Source organism: Panthera leo, chromosome D4, assembly GCF_018350215.1.
Source record: "Panthera leo isolate Ple1 chromosome D4, P.leo_Ple1_pat1.1, whole genome shotgun sequence".
Classification (NCBI taxonomy): Eukaryota; Metazoa; Chordata; class Mammalia; order Carnivora; family Felidae; genus Panthera; species Panthera leo.
Window position 1 is genome coordinate 82,558,022 of NC_056691.1, and position 18,634 is coordinate 82,576,655.

Below are 18,634 nucleotides of genomic sequence, written 5' to 3' on the forward strand. Positions count from 1 at the left end.
GAATTCTGTCCCCTATGCAGGCTCTGCAAATAAGCCTCCTGACTTCCAGTGTAATCTCCAGCGAAGGGAGTGGGAGACTCAATGGAGCTGAAAGCCTGACCTGTTCAAAGAACTTTCAAGGAGGCATCCCCATGTATGTAACGAGCATATGTCCCTGAGTTAAATGACAACAGGCTGAACTGATGACACCTCTTCTGTGCTACTAAAGACAAGGAGGACAATGGCAAGCAGGACGGGAGAGGCTGGTGCTAGCCAATTAAAAATGGGATTGTGCAGAGGGCAGGAAAGGTCGCAGCAGAGAAGGTCAGCTTAGCCACGGCCAAAGTTCAAACCTGGACCCCCAAGTGACATTTCAGGAAGTCCCTCCCCTCCATTCTTGGATAATTGCAAAATAAGTAGGTCTCAAGAAGAATGGGTCGTATAGACTTCCTGAAATGAAAGGCTGGGTGACAACTGCAATAATGACCACAACAACAATAATAGTATAAGCGACTTGCCTGATATTCAACAGATACTGACCGTTGGATACCGCTACACGGAAGGCTTTATGTCAGGGAGTTGTATAAATGCTATCTCTAATTTCCATAACAAATTTTAAGACGATATTATCTCCATATTATAAATGGGTAAATTAAGGCTAAGGGCACACAGCTAGCAGGTAACAGAACCAGGAACTGAAACCAGGTCCAGAGAACGAGAGCTATTCTCTTCCCACTGTAACAGACTGCTATACCTACACTTTTCATGAACAAATTATAGCTAAAGCCTCTTGAATTAAAGTAAACTAAAAGGCAGAAACAAAAATTATGAAAAGACCACTTAAAAAAAAAAACCCTCTCTGCAAAGCATCATTCCAAAAGCTGCATGTCTGTGCCAAAATACCACCTATGAAGTCTTATAATAGAGACTATGCAGCATGAAAACTAGTTAACAATTGGGGCACCTGGGCGGCTCAGTCAGTTAACTGTCCAACTCTTGATCTTGGCTCAGGTCATGATCCCACATTTGTGAGTTCGAGCCCCTCGAACTCTGTCAGGCTCTTAGGATTCTCTCTCTCCCTCTCTCTCTGCCCTTCCCCTGCTCACAATCTCTCTCTCTCTCTCTCTCTCTCTCAAAAATAAATAAATAAACATTTAAAAAAACACTAGTTAACATCCGATTCAATTTAACAATGAGTTGTAAAATACAAGGTTAAATTTGATGCTATGAGATACCAACTTCTATCACAAACGGCTAGGGGGAGTCCCAGGAAATGTTCAGTAATGGATGTCCACATGGTGATGGAGTGACAAAATAGTGGCTGGCACAGCAAGGGAGAAGGAACAAGGACCACAGAGTCACCATTTAATAGTTACGTGAACTTAGTCAACTTCGCTTGATAGCTCAGAACTTCAGTTTCCGAACCTGTAAATGGGAAACCTGAGGTCTCCTTCAAAACTGTTCTGAAGAATAAATTTTATACACGTGGAATGCCTAGCATTCCATACATTATATTTTAATAGAAAATTATTACTTCTCGACTGCTAATTTGCATTTGTATTTTCTCTCAATTGCCTCTACCAGACACACGGAAGTAGTCTCTTCTGGCCAAAGACGCAAAGTCCAGGATTGCCATTTTCCCATATTTCAGGTTTTATAAGCTGAATGTGACTAGCCCTTCAAAATCCGAAATGCAACATGGAGAGAATTCCTCCCGAATAGGAAAGAAACAAATATCTGCCTTTACAGATGCAATGGATTGTAAATAGTGAGGCAACGCAATTCCAAAACCAAGTAGTCCCCAGGCTGTCCTTTGAGATTCTGTCTTGCTCCATCACCCATGAAATGCAGCAACCAGAGGAGGTCAGAAACATTCCTAGGAACCACTGGCACGAAACAGCTGCACCTCCTCCCCCCAACAGTTTCTCCTGCCCCTGGGATGGCTTGTCCTTGAGGTCTGGCAGCCACTCAGGGGAAGGAGTGGCCCTTCCTCCCCAGCAGCTGGTGACCCAGCCAGGCTACTCCACAGCTACCTGTCGGATGTCATTACAGACTGAAGCGGAGAGATCAAGCTGCTTGAGGAAAAGGGACAGGGACAAAGGCAAGGTTGCTTAGCTATCTGGCAATGACCCGAACAGGTTTAAAGCTCATTTCTTCATCATCTTTTCCGTGCAGTCTTCCCTTCAAGAATTTCTCTAACAAGGTTCCTTTCCTTCCTCTCTTCTATTAGAATGAACAAAAACCTCTATCAGACCAGTTTCTTCTTTGCTCCCTTTCTTTCAACACTCATGGCCTAGTGGAAAGAACATGGGCTTGGAAGTTAGCCCTGGGTTTGAAAACCCCAGTCTTCTCACTTATTAACCACACAGCCTTGGGTGAGCAAGTACCTTTTTCTCTCTAAGCCTCATCTATGAGACGAGAATGCTACTATCTGTTCTGTAGAGTTGTTTTGAGCATTAGAGATGCATACTTGGCAGAAATTAAGAACTTAACAAAATAGAAGATCTATTATTAGTTATTGGTAGTAATACTGCTTTCAATTTGATCATTAAAAAAAACCCCTGTGAGATATGTTTTCTTTATGAGGGCAAATACACTAACCACTGAATACCAGTGCTGCACCTGGTCCTAGTGAAGCTGAACAACAAAACTTTCTATTATTTCAAAAATAAAGCTTCTTATCTACCAGACCGGTCGGTCAGTCTGTCTGTCTGTCTGTCTATCTATCTATCTATCTGTCTGTCTAAAGAAAGGCAGACTGCCACATGCAACACCTCATTTGGATGTACCTAGAGCCTTGGAAGCTTGACTACCCTATGTTCTCCTACAAATGGACCTTGAGAGCTTGTTTGGAGATTCTAGCAGGAGAGCACAGCTACTCCTATGCCCTGGACTAAAGAACGATCCTCCTCTATCAGGGGAAGGTCGTGCTCTTCGACCGAAGGCACAGCTTTGGGAGGGACACACATGGAGAGGTGAGGGAGGAAGGGGATGGGCAAAATCAGCTGGATCCTGTGATCAGCGGGATGGCAGATGTCACATCACACATCCAACACAACTTTTTAAACATTCAGATCCCACAACATAGGGAAAATAGCCCCTGGGTAATCAGTCAATAGCTGGCCAATGGGTGTCCATCTGAGAATTCTGATGAAGGTGGTGGCAAAGGTTTGACCTGGAGAATCAGAGAACTCCAGTAACTGAAATATGAAAAAGATCCCCTACACCTCTTCTGACATCTTATCCGATCAATGAGGAGCTTGGGACCCACAGGCTAAAGGTTTTAAGATCACCGAGGTCACCAGCAAAACTACAGCTAGACTGAAACTTCCCAGTGTGGAGGGTTTTCAGCTGAGCGCACCACACATCACGTAGCGTGTACTTAAAAGAGTTCAAAGAAACAATCATTCCTGTGGGCCAGGAACCATGCTAGGCTCTCTCCATTCCTGTCCTTGAGGGGCTAGTGGCCGAGACCAGAGAACAGATGTGGTGTGACTAAACACTGCAAAGCGTACAAGATGCTCGGGGCAAAGAAGAAAACCTCGTCTAAGCCTTGCGGAGAGAAGGGAGGCAAGGGGAGGATTTCTCTATAAATAAAATCCAAGGTGAGTTCTGAAGGATAAATGTGGGTTACCTTAGTTAGGAGGAGAGAGGCAGTGTTGAGGGCTCAGGGGCGACAGCATGGGCTTCAGCAAAGGGGCATGCACAGCAATGATGAGAAGGGAAGGAAAGCATGAGGCAGGGGGCTGAGGAGGCGGGAAGGGGCCAGCCATCACATCCCAAGCCCGGCACCTGCCATCCAGGAGATGCTAGTGATGGGATGCCAACCAGGAAGAGGGGAGCCCTGGGGACACTTGGGACCCATTCCTCATGGAATCCCAAAGAAAGGGAAGAATTTTAACTCTCTGGCCTGTCTTGAGTCCAGAGGCTTCAGAGGCAGGGCTGGGGAAGGTGCAGACAACAAAAGACGATCCTGTTCGGCTAACTCCATCTTACTGTTAATGATGAAATGGTTTCTCGGCGATCGTTCATTTTCTGCCCCCACTTACCACGCTGAGATGAACAGACACTCCTGGGTCAGGAATGGGAAGTTTGTGCAGAGTTTCAAGAAGCTCATTCCACTGATTTTCCTGAAAGAAATAAAAAGCCTAAGTAACAAAAGCAAGGCTGGGCCCTCAGTCAGAGGCCAGCAGGGAGGTCTGGGCACACAGTGAGCTGGAGGCCCTCCTGACAGAGGGGGCTGGGGAGGTAGTGGCCGCAGCATAGAAACAGCCTTGATATTCAAGTAGGTTGGACAAAAGACACTGCTTTATGGCTCAATAGAAGAGCCAAACAGATCCTCCTACACCAAGTTTGACATTTTCTACTGAGTAAGACACCTACCATGACCGCCTTTTATGGATCATATACCATAAGCTCTCAGCAAACCTACCCTCTCAACTCCATAGCAACAACTTTTAAATGCAAACAATCCCAGCTTACAGGGCGGGGGTGGTTGGGAGAAACAACGACGACACTATAGATCTTGTCTTCATCATCATTACCCTCAATTAATTTTATTGAGTGCTCGCTGGATGTACACAGCAGCATCCAATTATGGAAAGTTAAAATGAACTACATACAACAGCATGCAATATAGTATGGTGGCTGTGCATTTTAATTAGTGAAACTGAGCCACAGAATGAAATACAAAGCAGTACAAATTATTCGATTGAGAACAGATTCACTTTTAAAATGCTCAAAAGAACACTGCTTATAGAATTATGCAAAAGCCATTTCTCCCACTCTGTGGAATTCTCTGTGCTGACGGAATAGTATTAAGCTTGCAGTTGTATCCATTTGTTACCTGTTTGATCCTCACAACTACCCCACTTCACAGATTGAAAACTGAGGCTCCGGAGGGTGCAACAACTTGGCTCAAGTCAGCCGGTTAGTAAGTTGCACAGCCAGGAGCCGCATGCAAGTTTTCTGCGTTCAAGCCCAGAGGCCTCTCCGCTGCTCTATGGCAGTCTTTGGAATAAACTTAAAGGAGAGAGAAAAGAGGATGAGTCCAGATCAAAAACCTGTTTCAGGGGCACCTGGGTGGCTCAGTCGGTTAAGCGTCTGACTTTGGCTCAGGTCATGATCTCACGGTCCGTGAGTTCAAGCCCCATATCAGGCTCTGTGCTGACAGCTCAGAGCCTGGAGCCTGCTGGATTCTGTGTCTCCCTCTCTCTCTGCCCCTCCCCGACTCACACTCTGTCTCTCAAAAATGAATAAATGTTTTAAAAAAATTTTTAAAAAACCTGTTTCATTCCAAACTCTGATAAATCGTTCCAGTCTCTCACAGATAAATGAATGTGTGCACATGCACACGTTTACTTCTGGCCTGCAAAAAATCTCGAATTTATAGAGTAATTGTAAGACAGCAACTTTTTATTTCCTGAACTATGTACAAGTGAGTTGCTGACATTATTCCCCATCATCCATATATACAAAGGACATTCTCCTGTATAACCACAATTAATCATCAAAATCAGGAAATTAATATTGATAGAACATTCCCATCTAATTCTCAGATCTCATCAAGTTTTATAAATGTGCCCATAATGTCCTTGGTTAGCAAAATAATCCAATTCAGAATCACATGTTGCCTTTAGTTGTTAGGATTCTCTGGTCTTCATCAGTCTGGAACAGTTTGAGTCTTTCTTAGATTCATAGGCACTTGACAGTGAGTCCAGTCGTTCTGTGGAATAACTCTCAATTGTTTGATGTTTTCTATTGATTCAGACTTCAATTTGTTCCATGATTGATGATGTTCCACTTTGATCATTTCATTAATTCATCTGAAGTCTCTATTATGAAGGTACTCATTTTCCCTCTGTGTTTAGCAAGCATTTTGTGGAGTGATACTTTAGGTAAATACCCCATTCCTCATCAAACTTTTAATTTGTCTATTTACATACACACACACGTAAGGACACACGGTTTCCTATTTTACTCAATGACTACAATCCTTTGCTATTGCTATTTGTTTTGATGCTTGAAATTGTCCCAGATCGGACCAGTGGGAACCTATTATGTCTTTCAAGCTCACTTTTTTGGTCTTTCTGACATGTCCCCATCATGTTTTGAGCATTTCCTTTGAGCACTTTTTGGCACAAAAAGATATTCCAGGCTCATTTTATACTTTCCCTGCTCCAGCCCTGGAATTAGACATTTCTTCAGAGTTCTGGCTCCTTTTAGTGGAAAATGTTATTTAGAAACCACAATTTACACACTAGGTGTGCTCACTGCTACTTGGGTATTGCTAATCCCAGACTCTCTTAGTGGTTAGAGCCAGAGAATATACCACACACAGAGAGATCCACAATATACACATCTTTATTGATTTCTATATCTACCACATATATCAAAAGCCATAGGGTTCATACTAATGGGTCTAATTCCAATCCAACATAGGAATCCTTCTGGTTTCCTTCCTTTTCATATTTGTAACTAAATTCCACAGAAGTGAACAACCGATCCTATTTTCTTAATATACTTACTAATTTGTATGTAACCTATCTTTTACGGCTGACCCTATCCACCCAGGGGCCCTTCTTGCCCTGCTTGAATATGGCTATCCAGTGCTAGGCCACCACTGTTCACTCTTTCCCAACAAAAAAGCCCTCCCCACCCTGGGTTCCAACCCTCCAGTGCTGGGCCACTGCCGTCTCCTTTCCTTTGTGGATCCCTCTAGATCCTCCCAGCATTCGGATATCTGCTGCCAAGCCACTGCCACCACTATCCCACGTAATGAACCGTTTCATCCCTCAGGCTCCAACACTCTCAACCAGGCTGCTCTCTGGCTCAGATGCCCTCTTCAACCCCTGCCAACTCTTCCACAGGGATGCCCTCCATGCCCCATCCACAGTCTGATAACCAAAAATAACCAAAAAGGGTCAGCGACCCAGACAGACACCCTCATCATGTAGCTGAGGTTCCAACACTCCACTCTGAGCCATCATGGTCACCAGCCACACCTAAGCCCCCCAGCTGAAGCCTAACTTCCTAGTGACTTTTGGATTTGGGGAGGGGATTCTGTTCTTTTAATAAAAGCTCTTCCTCCCCGTTCTAATCTGATAACCCATGGCTTGCCGACAAGTAAGCCAGTTGTACACAGATTCCCTTTCATCTGCGTCATAATTCCTTTAACCAGAAAGAATTTAACAGAAAGAGTATTAGGTACAGTGGAAAGAGACTCCACTAAAACACATCACTGATCTCAACTCTTCACTCCAAGAGGCAGGGTCCTTCCTGGGGCAATGGCCCAGAGGACTGGTACACCAATTTTACAGGGCAATAATCCTATCTTCTCCTACGTGTGGGTTGTGCACACCCAATCTTTCCTGTATCACAAGACATGTTTTTAAAAGTCCATTATGTTTTGACTGGAGCATGAATATGGAAGAAAAAAAATTACATGAGTCAGTCTCCAATTCTAAGACTGTTAAGAGCTTACATGTGATGCCATTCTATTTACTAAAGACATCTTTCAAATCTGAGTGAAAATCTGAATGTTTGAGTGAAGTGAATTGTGAACAGAAATCGATGAAGAGACCCAAGATGGCCTCTGAATTCATTCGTTAAAGAATAAATCACTTCCTGTGTGACAGAATTCCCTGATACCTAAGCACCCTTTCAGAGTCATTTCTATTAGTTATTCCTTCTGTTTACTGTGGCCTCTGGAATATATTGCTGGCGAGTAAATCTAACTTGAAGGAAAGATTTGATTACACACACGATTTCTACTTTTTCTCCAAAACGGCATTTCCTAAAGTATGTTCCAGGCAACACTAGTATCTCAGAATATTATTATTTGTCATGGAATAAAAAGGGTTTGGGGCCAAACAGGATGGGAAGCACTGAGTAACATAGATTTCTCCACTGCAGGACCTTCTCAGAACCACCAGGACATGAATCTTAAGGAGACAAAAATGAAACACAACGTTCCCTCTCCCCAACCGCAGTATTACTGAACTATGGCACCTTTTTGCATGGACCATTTCTCAGAACTAATGTTCTGTAGAAAGTATGGGGGGAAAAAATTTCTGTAGCATTGAATAATAACGTATCACCAATTAAAAAATCTTACGCCACTTACAAAAAGGAATATATAAGAGGTTGGATATATGGACAAACATCCAACTCACTAATAATCAAAGAAATGCAATGAAAACAGTGGGACTATTCACTTATCAGATAAACAGTGAATTCAACCAACGATACTGGTGAGAGCTTGGTGACCAGGCATTCCTGTATGTTGGCAGCAAAGGGTATCTATTAAGAAACTGGTACAATTCTTTTGGAAAACAGTTTGGCAAATAGTTTTTAAATGTTTATGTGCATTGCCCTTAAAAGGACCCATCTGAGATTCTCCTCTTAAGTAAATAATCCAAAATGAAGGAAATGCCTTACATTCAAAGATGCTAATGGCTAATGGCTTATGGGGGGGGGGGGGGGGGCGGGGAATCCCAAGTAATAAAAACTCCCAACAGTAGGGAAATGCTTCCAAGGTCCATAATAAAATGCCATGCAGCCATGAAAAATATTCACAATGTTTTTACTAGCATGGGGAAATGCTTCTGTCGTATTGCACCTGAAAACTGTGAGCTATGAAAGTCTAAACACAGCTCCCGTCGACCCTTCACATCCATAGAAGACCTTCAGCCTATCATTTCTTCCAGAAGTACAATAAGGTACAGGTAACTTTTTAAGTAATTCCAAGACCCTTAGAGAAGTTACTGAAAGAGCACAACAAAGCCTTATGGAAATGGGAACTTGGGACAGGTGGCTAGGTCACTTGCCAGTTAAGTGTTTTATTCACAGATCCGAGCCCTGCAAGCATGACATGAGCAATTCAAATTCAGCAAAATTATAATTTAATACATGTCATGAACTTTAAGGGCTGCTTGGGAATATCAGATATTGTGAATATTAACTCTGAACGCTAAAGGTCTATTTATTTTTCAACTCAAAAAGCAAAGGAAGAAACATCTCCAAATACTAGCGATTCTTATTTTAGGGAGGGCGGTTAGGGGGACATATTAGGAGTCATTTTCTCTTCCTTCCTAGTTCCCGAATTTCCCAAACATTCTATAATGGGCATGCATTACTTTTTGGTAAACATTTTGGTGACACATAAGGCATGTATTACTTTAATAATCAAAATTTTAAAGTTACTTGCTAAAAAGAATAAAATATAAGGTAAATACCTGGCCTTTTGTCGTGTAATCCGCCAAGATGTTAAGCAGCTTATAAAATACTTCGAACCAGGGGAGATAGCTGTGGAAAGAAGGGCAGAAACACGAACTATTAGTATGCAGGTCAAAAACTTTAACCAGGAGCTAATGCAAGACTGGTAGGTTTCAGATTTTCTTCTACATCCTGAAAGAGGCTTCCCGTCATAGGTTCCTGGAAACACAGACTAGTAGAATGCTAATTATTTCTGGGATTTAAAAAAATTGTCTATGTAAGGTAGAGGATTGAATGTCCATTATAAATTATTCCCATGCCTCAGAGCTAGAACAGGTTCACAGAGAAGAAATTCAAAGCAGACTCTGCTATCAGGAACCATCTCTGAATAGGCCCCCAGGCCTCTCCCACCACACTCGCCCTTTCCAGGAAAGCCTCTAATCAAGTGCCCGTGACTGGACACACACGGACACACAAGCAAACACACAGCACTTCCCCTGCTACTTTGGTGTCCCAAAGGCCCCACGAGCCCGAAACCAGTCATAACATTAAATCAGACGTTGCACCTGTACCGCATGCCCTCCATACTTACTGCAGGACCAGTTCTAATTCTGTCCCCACTGGCCTCCGCTGGGTCCTCACCATGCTGCTCCTTCACTCTGAGGACAGTCTGGTCCTGACCTGACTCTACCCTCTGTGGGGCTTCAAGAATGCTCCTTCCAAAATGCACATCTAAGTGGCACGCTGACCCAGCTCCTGCAGTGGTGCCCCATCACTACCGGACTTTTTAGGTTAATGTTGGAGACTCTTCACTGTCAGGTCCTCGACTATCTCTCTGGCTGCCCTCTCCACCTCCCCACATGCACTCTTCTCTCACTGCAGCCTCCCTCTGAGAATGGCCAGGCATCCTGAAACCTGCCCGAGCTTGCAGACACTTGGCCCTTCCCTCCCTCTGACCTTCATGGTCTACTCTAGCGGGTTTCCATTCACCCTCCTGATGTTCCCCCTTGCACGTCCCGTTCCCACCCCTGATGTCCTAATTCCCTGTTCTCTGTGCTGCCCGGTCACATGCATATTCCCGTTATAACATTCCACACGCCATTTGGCACTCAATGGCCTGTCTGTCTTGCTAACACACTGTGCACAGACAGGAAGGATCACATCTTTCTTCACTTTGTCTTTCCAGGGCCAAGCATGGAGCCCAGCGCTTGGTGTTGACTGAACAGAACTATACAAAGACTACGAGCAAAAAGCACGTTAATGTTACAGAATTGTTGCTGAACGATCCCCCCCCGCCCCCCCCCCCACCCCCCGCTTCCCAAGAAGCGTTGTCACTTCATTGAAATGGCTTTGTTTTCCATACGAGACTTTTCCAAAGCGACAGAGAGTCAAAGGAGGAGAGTGGCGTACCAGGCAAGCTCTTGCTGTCCTGCTCACGTCCGCCCTGCTTAGCTCACAGGGTCTGTTCCTGATAGAGCTGGACGCGCAGAGAGCGCTGATCCTGCCGGCGGAGGGAACTCAGCACCCCGTACAGATTACCAGCTGTACGGCCGAGGGTAATAGATGAAGTGAGAGGCAATCCAGGGGACAGATAAAGTGCACAGTTCTCCATCATTAACGTCTGTCTGAAGCCAGCACATGCTACTGTAAAATTTAAGTAGCTTATCAAAATATACTGATAAGCAACTTAACTTTTCACTTCTATGACAGTATTATCACTTCTGTTAATATGTTTCAATCAGCCCTGGCAGCTGCATATTGACTATTACACAGCAAATGACTGCTGCCACTTTACGCAGCATTTACTTTGGCAGAGCAATGTAAACATTCAAGAGGGATTAGGGAGGAGATAAGTTTCTCCCTTCCTATTCTGTTAAATAAACCTCGGCTGAGTTAAAAGCCATTATAGTGGGAACAATAAATCCCCTCAGACGAAAACTCTTGCCCAGATTAGAGGACTCTTAGTAAACAAATTCAACCAAGGCTTACAATTTTTTTTTTTTTTTATCCCTTGAAAGAAAAAATGCCACCAGTTAAATCCAGCAACTCCAAGTCAGGAAGGAAGGAGGGGGGGCGGGGGTAGGAAAGGAAGAAGAGAAAATATTTTCTCGCAAGGAAACCACGGCCTCAAGTAAATGAGAGAAAAGCTGAAGTCATTTTAGGAATGCTTGATGAAGTGATGGGGCAGGCCGGATTCTCTGGGAAGTCAGGACTGCAGTATACGTGCAAGAGGCTTTTGCCGCTAGGTTCGGCTGATCAACTAGCACGGGCCCTGACCCTCAAGCCTCTACGTGCTCCGCTGCTAGGGGACGTGGCCAGGCAGCACCCAGCTTCTCACGCTGGGCCTCCACCTCACCGAATCAATTCTTCTTGGCTACACTAAGCAGAACCCTCAGTCCTGGGAGGTTTTGCAGTTACCCTGGAGATCAGCCATTTCTTTCTCCCTCTGGCCTGACCGGACACAACTGTTCCCCACATGTTGTCCCCTGTTCACTGACAGATGAATATCCAGTGATGGCAGTGTTAAGGTCTTGAAACCAAAACCCAGCTGTCTTCTTCTTCAAAGGATCCCTCTTTTCCCCTGTTGGGAGGCCAGGGTTCACAGCTGAACTTTATCCAGTGGCGTTTCCTGTATCGCTTCATTAGTGCTGGCACAACGGCTTTGCATGGACTGCGAGGTTGCAGGTGAGGATATGGAGACCCTCCACTCCATTCTGTGCGTGTCTGTCATCATGGAGTAAACACTACTTCCCGGTCCAGAGACAGGAAACAAACACTCCATTACACTGTTCGTCCCTAGACATCTAAAGCAGTTCCAAACATCCCTGGGCCTGCTCTGCTTGCTACCTTTATGCAACTGCTCGAGTCTGCGATGCAGAGCATCACTGTGCGGTGGGCAGGGCAAGGCCCAGTCCAAGGCCAGGGCACAATCGCCAGAGGACAAAGGGTCCCTGTATTCAGGAAGGCCATGGTCCTAGTAGGGAAGAGAGACGTACACAACAAAATAGTTTGGGTAGGGGGAGCTGGAATTCTTTTCCCAGGGCTTTATTTAGCTCACACTTTGGATCAATTTATAAAGCTATCAAAACCAACCAGCAGAGCCTCGATGGGACAAAGCCAAAACAGGACAAGCTCGCTTCCAAGGCACTGGCCATGATCCATGCTTCTCTCACCAAACTGTGGCTCAGGTAACTTTGTCCCTGAGGCTCTGCCGTCACTCCCTGGCCTAACAGTCAAATGGACAACAGGCTCTTGTTTTGTGTGAAGCAATACAGAGCCTTAAACTTGAGAATTCAGGTAGTAGCCGAGTATTCCTACATACACGGCCTCACTGACATGGGGCCATCACAGGCCCTGGTAGGATGTGCAGGGGTAGGTTCCAGAGACCGTGCTTAGAGTCAAATGGCCCACAGTAAAAATCACCTGTAAAAGTCCTTAAATTGCCCCCACCATAGAGCAGACATGGTTTTGTAGACACCAAGTAGCCGGCCTGAGTTTGGGGGACACGGTGAATGAAAACTCTGTTCCAATCTGTCAGCTTGGAGAGCTGCTTACCCTCCGGCTGAACTCAGGAACCAAGTCCAACTGAGGACAGATGACTTACTTTTCTAATCTCGCTCCACTGAATGGACTGTCAGGATAATCGTTCCCACTGTTTTGTGTGTGTACACGTGTCTAAGTGACCTTGTGTAAGTGTATGTATGATGGGATTCCACGCCAGTGTCGTTAAGCATTTAGATAGAAAGCCATCACAAATTTGAAACAGCTCTCCCCACATCTCTTGCTAATAGTTCAATTCAGAGACATCAGACGAGCTCAAACAAGGCAGGGGTGTGCGTGATAGGGAGCAACAGAGGCAGCCACTGACCAAGGTGAGGAAGGTGGCCACCTGAGAGAGCAAAAGCTGTGAGCAGGAGGTCAGAGTTCAAGCGTGAGGAGGAGGGGAAGGAGGAGAGCCTCCTTCAGGGGCAACCCGGCACAGAGTGCTGGGGTCTGAGTGGGGTGAGGAGGGTTCCCTGGCAAGGGAAAGCCAGGGCTCCAGCAAGATAAGAAGAGCATCCACACAGAAGGTGGCCTGGCTTGGAATGTCAGCACTCAAGAGGGGGTAAAGATTTAAGTAGGGGCAAAGGCCTGGTACTGGTAGGAAAGCATCTAGGTCAAGAGAAAGAGGTTGGCTAGACTGGTATTGGAACCTAAGAGGAGCGAAAAAAGCATCTGGAAGGCAGTTCAGTGTGGGGTGGCAGAGCCTAACTGGGTAGGAGGGCTTCCATGAAGGGTGGTGAGGCAGAGTCCAAGCAGTCGAGAAGAATGTCTACGGTAGGAGGAGGCGGCAGTGCCTCAGAGGTCAGAGTCCAAACAGAATAGCCCTGCCTAAGATGTCAGAGTCCAAGTGGAGTGAGGAGGGCGGCCACGGAGGAAAGGACCTGCAGCGGAGCGAGTCCGATCAAGTATGTAAATGCATAATGGAAACCATTACTACTATCAGAGAAGAGAGTTACAAGTATGGACCAGGAAAAAACAAGAATGAACCTATGGTGTCACGTTGGAATTCGATGAAACTGTGTGAAATCATGGAGACAGATAAAATGAGCAGAAAGACAAATGTATGTGTGTATATAATGTGCATATACACCTTATATGTACATATATTCTCTAGCTCTAGCCACTGAGGGGGCACGGAAGCAGAGACACCCCAATTACGATGAGCATGCTTAGTGTCCAGGTCTTGGTTTCTAAGGACCATCTGCCACAAAAAGGAACCAGAGCTCCTTGAAGAAATGTCTGACTTCAAGGCTGGGGCTGGGAAATATCTTGTTGTACTAGAAAAAAGGCAGTGCTTAACACATGATCAGGACATGCCGACAGGACACAAAAGCCAGTTGGGGGAGGGGGGTTCTGGCTGACAAAATCTGTGACAATCTGAGCACCAAAACAAATTATGATAGAAAGAGATAAGAGAACAATAAATAAATTAGGAAATCGTGAGTCTGGGCTAATAGGAATAAATGAATTGAAAGTTTGATGAGGATGAGAGAAGATGAGGATATTCACAATACACTTTTGAACTACAAAGGGAAAAAGAAGGAAAAAGCCTGGGAGACATGACCTCAATCAAGTAACGGGATGAACTGAACTGGCGTATCAACTGGCAGAATGCAATGAAACAGGACAGAATACTTCCATCACGTTCTAGGCACGGAAGGAAGAAAAATCAGATAAATCCAAATTGAGGGACCTTCTACAAGCTAACAGCCAAATGTCAAGTTCACAGAAGTGTAGGAAATGTTGAGGAGCTCTTCCAGAGTAAGACAACGAGAGAGGCACGAAACTAAATGCAACACGTGATTCTAACTACAGCCTGCGTCTCCACGTATACAGGTGGTCCAAGTATTACACGGCAGCACTGTATCAAAACCAATACTAATTTCCTGATTGTGATGATTATAATGTAGTTATGTAAAAGAATGTGTCCTTTTTAAAAAATACACTAAGGTATTTGGGGGCTACTGGGTATTATTTTGGCAACATCTCTCATATGGAGCATTTGTGTTGTATTCACAACTTTTCTGTATGTTGTTTCAAAATTGTAATAAAATGGACAGGAGAGAATCGAAAAGGTCTTTTGTATCATCAGAAATACAGTAAGTAGGGGCACCTGGGTGGCTCTGTTGGTTAAGTGTCCAGTTTCAGTTCAGGACATGATCTCAGGGTTGGTGAGTTCAAGCCCCGCATCAGGCTCTGCACTGACAGTGTGAAGCCTGCCTGGGATATCCATCCTTCCATCCTTCCATCCTTCCGTCCTTCCATCCTTCCGTTCCTTCCATCCTTCCATCCTTCCATCCTTCCGTTCCTTCTTTCCTTCCTTCCTTCTCTTTCTTTCTCTCTCTCTCAAAATAAACAAACTTTTTAAAAACATAGCATACGTAGACCAATTAGAGCATACAGAATAATAATATGAGCTAGGAAAATAAAAAATCTAAAGCCATGGCTATCGGGAGGAGCATGCAATAGAGAGAACAGCTGCTTGCAATGGGGGAAGTCAATCCCCAGGGCACAGAGAAGGTTGAGCAACAGCTAAGTTTTCAAGAAGTCGTTCTCCATGTATGGGAGGAAGGCTGGCAGGGGCGGGGATAAAGAGCATTAGAGACAGAAAAAAATCTCAAGAGCCATGACTCTCAGCCTTGTCCCTCAGGGCCCGATTGGAGACCTGTGCGCAGCTGGAGGAGCCAGAGAGAAGGGGGTGCTGGCTGCAGGACCCAAGGCAAGGTAGGGGTCAAAAAAGCCAGACTCCAGAGGGCCTGTCACATGCCGAACTGATGGGCCTCCCCTTCATCCCTTCATTCTGTTATCACTGGGAAACCAAAGCGACAATTAAAGAGAAGTAACAGTCTGAGGACGAGTATTTAGAACTAGGTGGAGAGTGATGGTTTCCCCCTCGGCACGGTCCAGTGGATCTCAGCCTGCCCAGATCATGTCCACTTTGTTACCCGAAAGTCTTTGATAATCTAGTTATATACCTAATTTTTAAGACAATCAAGAGGATGTTTGGGCTCTAATATAAATAATAAAAAGTACTTTATAATAAAATTTTAGCATTTAAACACTGAGACACCATTATATTAGAAATACAATGAAGTAGCACCTCCCTGAGCACTCTACAGCTGCTTTAACTGACGTCTGGAATGAACTTAACGCTAAAGAGTGACACAATTGAATTGAATACGCTCTTCAATTTTTCTCAGTGATTTCCACTGCCTAAGGAGTTTGTAAAACTCCACGTTGGGTACTTGAAGAGAAGAGACATATCCCTCTTTTCCCCTGTTTCCTGTCAGATGTTGCCAAGATTCATCGGATGACAAAGCATCCTTTGGTTAAGGCTATCTGGCATTCAGTATCTAAAGTTTTCAAAAAACCACCCCCAGCCCACAATTAAGGAAAAAAAAAAAAAAAATGCAGAGCAGCGCGGCATGTGCTGGAGAGAAATAACCCTGGGTCAATCTCCGTTCTGAAACTTTCTAGCTGTGCCGCCTCAGGAAAGCAATCTCTTGAAGACTCGGTTTCTTCTTCCATAAGAAGATATACGCCACCTAACGAATTTAACTGAGGGATGCAGACGCACCCAAGTCTGGTGCCTGGAATCTCTACCTAACGTTCTCGCCAATCTCAGCTTTGAGAAGCTCTTTTTGATTCTGTCTGGGGCAGAGGTGCCTTCAGGACTCTGTACAGGAAATCCTCATGCCCTGCAGTCACGAGAGTGAATAGGAGAGCATGAGCCGTTACGAGGGGAAAAACCAATGATGTGGCCACTTAAACCAGTAAGTCCCCACTCGCCCCTTCTGGTTTGACATAGTATCTATCCCTGCTCCTCCGTCAGGGTCTTGGTGGCCAAACATCTACGAAAAATGTAAATAAAACCACAACCATTGCAAAGGATGCAGGATTTCATGAAGCCCTGGTTTAAGATGCTGGCCACGTGCTTGGATTTGAGGAAAGTAACCCACAAATGAAGACGTGGGAGCTTCAGACCAGATAACAAGGGACAAAGAGAAAAGTCAAGAAAAGCAAGGATGGAGGCACCACAGTCACATCAAAAGAAGATGAATTCAATATCAAAAGATTAAGAGAGGCCTTGGGGAAATTGATAAAGTCGTCAAATACTTTTGGAAAAATGGCTTTTTATGACTATGCTGAGAAAGTCAAACATAGAGTGTCATTTTGTCAGAAAAATCACAACCTCTCCCCGAAAAAAACAAAACAAAAAAAAACCATTGTGGACTCATTACTCTTTCTAAGAAAGAATGTATCATTGGTATAAAAGCTAGGTTTTGCCAAACTCAATTTATTCCCAAAATTTGTGTTTCATTTCTTTCTAGATAAACTCCTAAAGGAAGTTTCCCCTAATTTTTACTATAAAATTTTGGTCCCCACTTAAATAGAGATTTTATTCCCAGAACGTTAGGCCCTCTGGGCTCACCCTACATGCTGAGTCACCATGGTTTATAATGTATGCTTTCTTTTCTTTGTCTTCTCCATTAGTGTCAATTCCATGCGAGCAGGCATCACGGCTGTGTGTTGACTATTTAATCTCTAAGGTGTGCCTGGCACATGTTAGACATTCAGTAAGTCAGAAGTTCCCTTGACAGTTGTAACTCATGACTGCAGTTTCTACTAGGGCCACTGCCACTAGAGTTAACAGTCAATCAACTCTTACTGGAAGACAGGGCATTTGGGTTAGGAAAATGATCCAGAACCAAAACTGACCCCTGCCAGTGGACTGCTGGAGTCTGTGACAAATAATTGGAGTGAGTAAAAGTCAAAGTAGATCACGAAGGACCCACAAAGTTACGATTTCTTGCCCTTAGCCCACCCATCCAATACAAGTGAACACCAGCACCTACTTTTTTTTGTTCCGACTTCAAGCACTGTGGGGAAAATGTCACAAAACCAAGCTGATTGTTTTAATTTGGCCACTTAATTTTTCAAGCACAGGTGAGCCTTTAGAATTACTCAAGAATCCTCTGTCAGGCCAAGTTCCCCAAGAGAGTCTGCTCTAAACTTTCCCTTCTTCTACTGTCTCTACCCCTTTCTCCTGCTCTTCAGAAGATACTCTGGTCTCCACACTTACCTGCAGAGAAAAGCTCCACCATGAGTTTTCCTCTCTTCCACTTCTAGACTTTTCATGCCTGCCCTCCTAACAGGAGCTGGGAAGTAGAGAAGACCCTAGATCCCAACTACACTGCCTTCTAGAAGACCTATCTTCTTAGCACTCCCATCTGTACGCATAACAAAACCACCCATGTGTGCGGGTCCACAGTTTTCAAACTACAGCTTTAGCACCAAAGAGTCCACATTCATCCTTATGAGAAAAGCACACCACATCCTCCTGAGCTAACCACATTAAGCTTCAATAAATGCTTTCCTGGAATTTAAAACCGAAGTGACGTTTACAGTCCAAACATCACACGTTTCCAGATCATTCATTCTGCAAATGTGACAGTCAATCGTCCGTCAAACCACACATTTCTCCACACTTACTGAGGCCCATCCAGTAAATGCCTGGCATTGTATCAGGTACACGGGGAAAGAGACCAAGGTCTCAGCATTTGGGGAGCCCACAGTCTAAGGAAGGAAAAGCAGACACATGGGCAGATGACGTCAGCAACGCAGGGCCTGTGTGAGGGCAGAGGTGCATAAAGGGAACAGAGGAGAAGTTCTGGGAAGGCTTCCCACAGAAATGACCTTGCTGATCTCTTTTACACAGAGTGCAAAGTCAGAAGACTGACCTGGGTCTGAGTATCACTTCTGTCCCTAGCTGTGGCCTGAGGCATTTTTCCCCCCTCCATGTATAAAATGGGGATACACTACCTACGCTCACACAACTGTTATGAGGGTGACATATGTGAGGGTGCCTACCACTGTGCCTGGAACGCAGTAATCA

The 18,634-nt window shown here is 44.7% G+C and overlaps 1 protein-coding gene across 5 annotated transcripts in view; it reads right to left on the bottom strand.

Annotated features, from left to right (window-relative positions):
• Positions 1–18,634, bottom strand: part of DENND1A (DENN domain containing 1A) — a 508,975-nt gene that overhangs the window by 257,442 nt on the left and 232,899 nt on the right. For all 5 annotated transcript variants that reach the window (XM_042912620.1, XM_042912618.1, XM_042912619.1 and 2 more), the window contains 2 exons: positions 9,216–9,285; positions 4,029–4,109 (listed from right to left, as the gene is read on the bottom strand). In XM_042912620.1, coding sequence (XP_042768554.1) covers positions 4,029–4,109; positions 9,216–9,285 — 151 coding nt within the window. The remainder of the gene's footprint in view (positions 1–4,028; positions 4,110–9,215; positions 9,286–18,634) is intronic.